The 10357-nt window shown below is 34.3% G+C and overlaps 1 protein-coding gene across 1 annotated transcript; it reads right to left on the bottom strand.

Annotated features, from left to right (window-relative positions):
- Nucleotides 1-4118: 4118 nt before the first annotated feature.
- Nucleotides 4119-9794, bottom strand: LOC131989555 (ladderlectin-like). The gene is made up of 7 exons (XM_059354808.1): nt 9689-9794; nt 9498-9574; nt 8104-8139; nt 6643-6752; nt 5601-5735; nt 5398-5509; nt 4119-4422 (listed from the first exon to the last, which is right to left on the bottom strand). The coding sequence occupies exons 2-7, from the start codon at nt 9556-9558 to the stop codon at nt 4355-4357; spliced, it is 522 nt and encodes a 173-aa protein (XP_059210791.1). The 5' UTR covers nt 9559-9574; nt 9689-9794; the 3' UTR covers nt 4119-4354.
- Between the last annotated feature and the right edge of the window lie 563 nt (nt 9795-10357).

The raw sequence follows: 10357 nt of genomic DNA, 5'->3' as shown, positions 1-10357 counted from the left end.
TTGTCAGTTATATGGCAGAACAGCGTTTCTTTTGATGGAAAAACTTTTTATTTTTTACGGTAAAATATGGAATAAAATGATAATCTTAAATGTGAAATAAACAGTGTTAATATCATTTTGCCGTAATATTTTAAAAAGTTGCACCGTATTTATTACAGTAAACTTCTGGCAACCACAGCTGCTGGTTTTTACTCTAAAAACAACAGTTTTTATTTACAGTGTAGCCTCTAACCCTAACAATTTAATCCCTAACCCTAACCTAAACCTTATTATAACCTTAATTATTAAACCAGGTTTTAACCCTCAAACAGGCCCAAAAGAAGTGAGGACAGGCAGAAATATCCCAACTTTCCAAGCATGTCCTCACTCTGTTGGTTAAAAACTTTCTCCGGTCCTCGTTATGTAGGATGTACAAGTACACACACACACACACACACGATGACAAAGGGTAAGAGTGTGTCGGGGAAAATGTGCTTGTTGCTGCAGATTTGTTGAAGCGAGAAAGAGAGAGAGAGAGAGAGAGAGACAAGAGGCTATAGTGTTATTTTAAAGTGGGTTTTATGGGGAAATATGAATCAAAGTATCACATGTTTGGAAATACAGTCATGGAAAAATGATTAGACCTCCTTGTTTTCTTCAGTTTCTTGTTCATTTTAATGTCTGGTTCAACTAAAGGTTCATTTGTTTGGACAAATATAATGATAACAACAAGAATATCTGATAAGAGTTTAATTTAAGAGCTGATATCTAGACATTTAACATGGTTTTATTCATCATGATGTTGATTATGATCAATAAAACCATGTTAAATGTCTAGATATCAGCTCTCTCATCTCCATTATCTCTTATCAACTATTTTTGTTGTTATTCACACAAAATGACCCAAAAAGATGTAAAAATGATCAAAAAAGACCCCAAATTATCGAAATCGGAAAAAAAATGACCGAAAAGACACAAAATGACCAACAAAAAACAAAAACTGGCCAAAGAATCTGAGGTAGGCTGAGGCTTTGTAGGTGATGAGCAGGATCTTGAAGTGGATTCTGTGCTGGATAGGGAGCTGGTGGAGGAGCTGAAGGATGGAGCAGAGTGGGTGAGGAACCAGGCAGCTGAGTTTTGGACATACTGTAGTTTTGAAGGTTGGTGGAGGCCGTAGAAATGTTGTTGCAATAGTCCAGTCTGGAGGTTATGAAAGCATGAATTAGTGTTTCGGCAGCGGAGGAGGACAGGATTGGACGGAGACGTGAGATGTTGCGGAGGTGGAATAAGGATGTTTTGGTGATTTTTTCTTGATGTGATTTGAAGGAGAGAGTTGGATCCATGGTGACGCCGAGGTTTGGGACAGAGGGGGAGGGGCTAACTGTGAGTCCATCGATGTTCAGAGAGAAGTTTTGGGAAGAGGGGAGGCAGGATTAAGGGCCAGTGATGATGATTTCTGATTTGTTGCAGTTTACTTTGAGAAAGTTGCTGTTCATCCAGGTTTTTAAATCAGTGAGGCAGTTTGTGATGGTGAGCAGAGCGGCAGGAGTGATGATTTTCGTGGAGAGGTAGAGTTGGGTATCGTCTGCGTACGATGTGACCGAAGGGTAGCATGTACAGGATGAATAGGAGGGGACCGAGCACCGAGCCTTGGGGGACACCATGTGTGACTGGGATGATATGGGATTTGCAGTTATTGATGGAGATGTAGTGAAATCTGTCGGAGAGGAAGGATTTAAACCAGGAGAGTGCTGAGCCAGAGATGCCAATGCATGATTGCAGACGACTGAGAGGGAGCCGGAGTCAGAGGCGAGTAGGAGGTTGTTGGTGACTTTTAGTAGAGCGGTTTCGGTGCTGTGGTGGGTACGGAGGCCAGACTGGAATGTTTGGTAGAGTTGGTAGTTGTAAAAAGGATTTTAAAAACAGACATAAAATGATCAAAAATAGATTCAAAAATGATTTTAAAAAGGACACAAAATGACAAAAAATAGATGTAAAAATTACCGAAAAAGACAAAGAATACAGTCCTGGAAAAAATTATTAGACCCCATTGTTTTCTTCAGTTTCTTGTTCGTTTTAATGCCTGGTACAACTAAAGGTTCATTTGTTTGGACAAATATAATGATAACAACAAAAATAGCTGATAAGAGTTTAATTTAAGAGCTGATATCTAGACATTTAACATGGTTTTATTCATCATGATTTTGGTTATTATTAAGAAAACCATGTTCAATGTCTAGATATCAGCCCTTGGTATAAAACAAAGCCACAAAAGTTGAATGGATGACTGGAAATAAAGTGTAAATAAAAATGATTTAGAACAGAAAAAGATGTTAGGAGGAAATAAAAATAACAGTGTTTTAATCTGTGAACTTTAAGACTCTAAGACCTTTTATGAACCTGAAACGTAATCTGGAGTTTAAGACGCTTCATGTGACTGAGCGATTTGCAGAAATAAAGACAAAAGAAAGGAATTTAAACTTGTTAAACTTTGTGTTGGAGCCAGCTGGTGAAACCTGAAACTCTGACATGTATAACGGGGACAGACGGGGGGGATTTCTGCTGCTCCTCTATTTATAGTTCGACCCACTGGGCTTCACTTATGTCATCTACATATTTAGGTGTGTGTGTGTGTGTGTGTTTACTGGAAGTGTGCTATCTTCAGGAGTCTCTGTGGGAGGGGGACATAAAAATAAGATCCTGATTGTGTGTTCATGTGCCTGCGTCATATTTTCAAACTCGTGGCCCTCCTGAAAATATTTTTTTCGAGTTTTATATGAATGGCACTTTACCGTGTTGTGTGCGGAAGGTCCCTTTATTTACTTTTTTTGGTAATTTTGTGTCTTTTTTTAGTAATTTTGTGTCTTTTTAATAATTTTGTGTTTTTTTAAGATAATTTAGTGTCTTTTTTGTAATTCTGTGTCTTTTTTTTTGTAATTTAGTGTCTTTTTAAAAAATAATTTAGTGTCTTTTTTTGTCATTTTGTGTCTTTTTTTCATTTTGTGTCTTTTTGGGTAATTTTGTTTCTTTTTTAAGTAATTTAGCTTTTTTCTGTCATTTTGTGTCTTTTTTGGTCATTTTGTGTCTTTTAAACGAGCTGACATGAAGGATAAACACTTTACTGTCATTCTTTATCACTTTTTTCACTATAAAACTCTTACCAGCAGAGAGGAGATGAAGTATTAACTTGTATTATTCTGGTTTGTCCAGAGGGTGGCGCTGTTATGTAAAACAAAAAGGTGTAAACACTCAAACAGGACGGTCTATGTGATGGATGATGCAGCATTAATGGAATATCTTTGTGATAGAAATGTCCATTAATTACTCAGAAATGTGCACAATTATGTGTTTTTTGCTCATTTTACATTTTACTCTCTGTGTCCTTGTATTTCACTGCAATATTTATAATTATATAAGTCCTGCATCTCTATGGAATCAGCACATTCATGACTAGAAGTGAGAATAAATCAAAATGGTCTTTTCTGCAGAATAACACAGTTATAATGACATAAATCATAACCTAAGATATGTTCAAGGACTGTCTGAAAGTTTAAATTTCAATAATAATGCTTATTTTAACACTTTCTTTGGTAACACTTTACAATAACCATCATTTATAAATGGTAAACAGATAGTTTATTAATGTTTAATCATCATTTATAAACCGTATATAGCCCATTTAGAATGGTAAATACATCATTTATTAATGTTTAACTAACTAAATAATTTAGTGGCTAATAGATGGTTTATTAATGTAAGTTTATAGTTACTTTACCATTAACAAACAATTAAATTATAATTATTAGTTCATTAATAGTTTTAGTTGCACTCATTATAACATTTTTAACACCATATTAAGTATGTGAATGATTTTGAAATTATTCATAAACCTTTAAGACATTGATTTAAAACATTTAAAGATTAAATATGTATAGCATATTTGTAAATGCACAAAGCACTTTACAAGCACTTTGTAAATGGTTAATAATGGTTTATAAACATCTATAAACATTATTTAGTTAGTTATTGTAAAGTGTTACCGTTTCTATCCATGATAAATGGCAAATATTTGGTAATTTTTTAAAGAAAGACATAAATTTCAGTGCTGTAGATTGAACAGAGACTCATAGACCAGCCGGTTTGGATGCTTGAGCATTTTAATTTTGCACAAGACAAGAAAAATACCTGTTCATTCTACAGAACAAAGTTGAGCTAAAAGCGTTACTTCCATTATTTTGAAGGCACGAAGCCTCAGAGAGGATCCAGCTCCTGACCGTGTCACTTTGTGTTGCAGCGATAGAAAAGATAAAGACATGAAATAAGGTACAGAGCCTTCGGGTTATAAGACGAGTCAGACGAGTCAGCCCACGGGTCTTCACATTTTCTTGCTGCAGACGAATGGACGACTCGCACCACACCCGACATCATCCCAGCACTTGTCCCCTGTAAACACCAAACAAACACAAAAGCTTTTCTTCTTGTTTTGTAAGTAAACACAGACTGAAACTGTCTGTTAAAAAAAATAGACATTAATTAAATAAAAACTCTCTGTCCAAAACCATGTAGAAGAATTTAATGCTGCTATTACGACTTTAATGGACTTGCACGTGCTGTTAGGATCACTTATACACAGTCATGGAAAAAAAATTTTCTCTAATATCTTGCTCACTCTGACCTTCCCTGGGCATCAAAGTTGCAATAATGAAAGCAAAGTTCATTGCGGCACTGCACTGTTTCCGATCGGACGCCTTTTATGGGAGCTCCGCCCCCTTTAAAGAGGACCTGCCCCTTTTCGGGGACCTCCGCCCCTTTTCGCGGACCTCCGCCACCTTTTAGGTAAGTCCCGCCCCATTGTGTGATAGGCCTACACCTGGTCAGTAACACAATTCACTCTGGATTTCCACCCTGATTCATCTCATCTGGAAGTCTATTTATCCTACCTATCTTTAGGAGTTTTAAAGTGGCTACAAGGTTCCATTTTACAATAATATTCAAATAGTTTCCAGTGAATATCAGTGTTCAGTGTGTATGTGCTGGATGGTGTGGTACCTTATGAAAAGTGTTTTATGGAGTTGCAGACGTTGTAATGGTCTGCATGTAATGTACGAATACATACTTCCTACGGGCACTGCACTAGTAATGATAACAACAAAAATAGCTGATAAGAGTTTAATTTAAGAGCTGATATCTAGACATTTTTAATGGTTTTCTTGATAATGACTTTGTTTTTTACCAATAAAACCATGTTAAATGTCTAGATATCAGGTCTTAAATTAAACTCTTATCAGCTATTTTAGTTGTTATCATTATATTTGTCCAAACAAATGAACCTTTAGTTGAACCAGGCATTTAAATGAACAAGAAACTGAAGAAAACAAGGTGGTCTAATAATTTTTTTCCATGACTAATTTGATTCACCTCCATGGTTGATCTGGATGCAGTGCTGTCTGCCACGCCAGTTGTTGGGCTCTCCAGGACACCAGTTTGTGTAAGAGAACCGTGAACCATCACTCCAGAGCCAAACACTCTCCTAGAGACAAAAGAACGTAATTTAGCATCAGTTAAAATAACAGTTTGAATCAAACGACTGTCAGATATTGTGTGCAAGTGAATAGAAGTACCTCTTGGGCGTCGGAGCCTCCGATCCATGTTTCCTTACTCTGGTACGTGGCGGTCTTGATCAGACTCTGAATCTCGTGGTACTCCTGGATGTCATGCACCGATGCAAGGTTCCCACCTATGCTCTGACAGTTTCTCTGTGAGTGCAAATCAACAGAAGGAATTCTGAAGTAATTGCAACTCTAACCTTCTCTGCGCACCAAAGTTGCATTAATGAAAGCAAAGTTCACTGCAACTGCCAGAGAAAGCTTCACCTCAACAACAAGGACAATCAGCAACTTAATTTGCAAGACGGCACATTATTGAAACTCAACCTGAGATCAAACTTCCATCTTTCCACACCCGCCATCGAAAAGGATTTTCCCCCTTTTCAACTGGACTGTGAGTAATGTACGGGGCTTAGATAAGCAATCAGCAAGGACTTTAAATTCAAGGGATTTGAGATAAGCAGACTGTGAGTGCGAATCAACAGAAGAGTGCAAGTATATTAAAAACTTGATGTAGAAGCTAGAAAGATCCTGAATTACTTAAAGAAGACACAAAATGACAGAAAAAAACTAAATTACTTAAAAAAGACACAAAATGACAGAAAAAACTAAATTACTTAAAAAAGACACAAAATGACAGAAAAAAACCTAAATTACTTAAAAAAGACACAAAATGACCAAGAAAGACACAAAATGACAGAAAAAAACTAATTTACTTAAAAAAGACACAAAATGACCAAAAAAGACACAAAATGACAGAAAAAACCTAAATTACTTAAAAAAGACACAAAATTACCAAAAAAGACACAAAATGGCAGAAAAATCCTGAATTACTTAAAAAAGACACAAAATGACAGAAAAAAAACTAAATTACTTAAAAAAGACACAAAATGACAGAAAAAAACTAAATTACTTAAAAAAGACACAAAATGACAGAAAAAAACTAAATTACTTAAAAAAGACACAAAATGACAGAAAAAAACTAAATTACAACAGAAGAGTGCAAGTATATTAAAAACGTGTTGTAGAAGCAGTGAATCAAAGTCATCCCTGTTACCTCAGCTTTGGCCCAAGTCATGGGGGCTGGAAAATAGTGGAAACAGCGACCATTGATGTTGGTCCAACGGCCGGAGCAAGATGTGGACCTCTTGACCAGATGACTCTTCACTGGGAACAAATAAGAGCAATAATGGATATGTCTTCAAGTTAGATTACTTCATTTCCAAAAACAAAACAAAGGATAATCCCTGTTCTGGTGACCAGTCAGTTTTAGATTTGATAGAGTTTGGAAAAACCAAAAAAAACACAGTGTAAGTAACATTGTGTTTTTATTCACTAATATGAATTGCAATCGTTGGCATGTCTAACTAGCTTGTGACCTACAGTCAGTGGTGGAAGTAGTATTCAGATCCTTTACTGCAGTACAAGTACTAATACACACTGTGAAATTATTCCACTGCAGTAAAAGTCCTGCATTCAAAACGTACTGAAGTAAAAGTACAAAATTATCAGCATCAAAATGTACTTAAAGTATCAAAAGTAAAACTTGTTATGTCGAACGGACCCACTCAGATTGTTTTATTCCAAATGCTAGATTTTTTATTATTGATGCATTAATGTAAGCAACGTTTTACTGTAGTCAAGGTAGAGCTCATTATAACTAGAGTCTAAAGTAACTAAAGCTGTCAGGTAAATGTAGTGGAGTAAAAAAAATACAATATTTGCCCTCAAAATGTAGTGCAGTAAAATGTCAAGGCAAACACACACGCACCTTTTCTCTTGTTCAACTGGACTGTGAGTAATGTAACTGGGCTTAGATAAGCAATCAGCAAGGACTTTAAATACAAGGGATTTGATCTGTAATTAATGTTTTGGTATTTTTGTGTTTTTAAGTATATTTGTTGTGATATTCGTGTAGCTGTAGATGTTAATCTTGCTTTATACAGACAGTCAGTCTTATACGCAACTAACTTTACTAACCTTTGATTTGATCACACACTGATTTACACATACTTTAAGTTAGCTGTAACAAAAACACAGTAGTCAACAGCTAAACCAGGATTTTTTTTGTCAAAATGAAATATCTTTTCCTTTACCAGGACTGACTAAACCAGGCGTCTGCAACCTTTACTAACAAAAAGAGCCATTGTTGTTAAAAAAAGAGAAATATTATGGTTTTATTTTATTATTTTAAATAACCTACTAAGTCTAAATTAACCTATCAACATTACTAACGGTCAAAATGAGTTTTATTATTATAGGGGTTTGTCAGAATGCAGCGAGGCTGGACACCGAATAAATATTGAAGGAGATTTGGAATCAAAAGCTTGCCTCGTTAGCCTCGTTAACTCAAAACTAGACTTGAAGTTGGAAAAATGACGAGGTCAAGGCACCGGGCCTGTAGACTTTTGTAAACTAGACTTTTTTTGATGCTGTATATGAGCTACTAAAGCGATCCTTTTATCAGGTAAAAACGTAATAATGTTTTGAAGGTAAATGTAAAAGAGGAAATACTGACCGCTCAGATCCTTGGAGGCCGCTGCTTCTGGAACAACTGGACAGTTTCACATGGCAGTTATTGACTTGGTTCAGTAAATAAAACTCCTCTCTGTTAACCCTTTGATGCACAACATGGGTCTAAACCAGGGGTCTCAAACTCAAATTACCTGGGGACCGCTGGAGGCAGTATCAAAATGACCAAAAAAAGACACTAAATGACAGAAAAAAACCTAAATTACTTAAAAAAGACACAAAATGACAGAAAAAAACTAAATTCCTTAAAAAAGACACAAAATGACAGAAAAAACCCTAAATTCCTTAAAAAACACACAAAATGACAGAAAAAAAATTAAAATTACTTAAAAAAGACACAAAATGACAGAAAAAAATAAATTACTTAAAAAAGACACAAAATGACAGAAAAAAACCTAAATTACTTAAAAAAGACACAAAATGACAGAAAAAAACCTAATTTACTTAAAAAAGACACAAAATGACAGAAAAAAACCTAATTTACTTAAAAAAAACACAAAATGACAGAAAAAAAACTAAATTACTTAAAAAAGACACAAAATGACAGAAAAAAACCTAATTTACTTAAAAAAAACACAAAATGACAGAAAAAAACTTAATTTACTTAAAAAAGACACAAAATGACAGAAAAAAACCTAAATTACTTAAAAAAGACACAAAATGACCAAAAAAGACACAAAATGACAGAAAAAACCTAAATTACTTAAAAAAGACACAAAATGACAGAAAAAAACCTAAATTACTTAAAAAAGACACAAAATGACATAAAAAACTAAATTACTTAAAAAAGACACAAAATGACATAAAAAAAAACTAAATTCCTTAAAAAAGACACAAAATGACAGAAAAAAACTAAATTACTTAAAAAGACACAAAATGACAGAAAAAAACTAAATTACTTAAAAAAGACACAAAATGACAGAAAAAAAACTAAATTACTTCAAGACACAAAATGACAAAAAATAAACAGAATTACCAAAAAAGACACAAAATTACCAAAAAAGACTCAAATTTATTAGAAAAAGACAAAATTATTTAAAAAAAGACACACAATTATTAAAGAAGACAAACAACTATTTAAAAAAGACAAAAAAAAGACATTCTATATCTTTGCAATAAATTAATTTCATCATTCAGTATTGCAGGTTTTCCTCAAATAACTTGTTTTTGTTCATCATACGTCCTCATTTTTTGTTTTCATTTCTTACTTTTTACTTTTTTTTTTTATCACTACGCTTCTAACGCACAAGGTGATTCTTGGCCCATGTTGTGCATTAGAAGGTGTTTATATGTTGAGCATCAAAGGGTTGAATGGACACAATAGAATCTGTTTATAATACTGATATAAATAATAATAATAATAATACTAATAATACTCACCAGCAGCTCTGGTTAGAGCCACCGTTACACAGAGCAGAGCAGACACAGCCAACATCTTCATGATTCTCTAAATGAACCTTTAATAAAAGAGGCACAGACCTGTCAGTAATATCCTGATTATAATATAATATATTATAGTATAATATAATATTAATAATATAATATCAGTCTGTTAAATGACAGAAACAAACCTGCTGCAGAATTCTCTCGTCAGCCTGAAGGAAGAGCTGAACTTATATACAGTAACTTATCTTTACATCACACACACACACACAGAAAAAAATGTGTTGAGAAATAAAGCCCCAAAGTTTCACAAATTTTAAGCTGTAAAGGTTCAAAGAGAGAGTTTAGAGAGTTTCTCTACGGTGAAGACCTTCAGGATGATTCTGCAGCAGATACAATGAGAACGCACTTTCTGACTTCTTCATTTCACCGTCTGCAGCCTGGAAGATAAGTTCTGTGGTAAATGACTCAAGTTAAAGTTGTATACATTTAATTTACACGTTCCATAAACTGTGTGGAGTGAATCATAAGAATCATGCAAAAGTTTTTATTAAAATGTCAGGCCGCACAGAGAGAAATAAAAGAGCTATGAAACACCTGACTGAGTAGAAACTAGACAGAGAAAATTCGCTCCTAAGGAGGAAAACACTATATATATATTACACTATACTGTATAAATGCTAATCTAAGATAAGGGGAAAAACAACAAAATAAAAACTTCTACAAACTAAAAGCGCTCCAAAAGGGAAGAACAAAACCTGATAGAAAAAATAAAAGATTCTACTAAAACACTATGAAAAACTGGATCAGGACTAAAGGGTGAAAATAATACAGAACACAAAATCACTCCAAAAGGA

Source organism: Centropristis striata, chromosome 17 (assembly GCF_030273125.1).
Source record: "Centropristis striata isolate RG_2023a ecotype Rhode Island chromosome 17, C.striata_1.0, whole genome shotgun sequence".
Lineage (NCBI taxonomy): Eukaryota > Metazoa > Chordata > Actinopteri > Perciformes > Serranidae > Centropristis > Centropristis striata.
The sequence above is the reverse complement of the archived record's forward strand: the minus strand, read 5'-3'. Positions and strand labels throughout refer to the sequence as shown.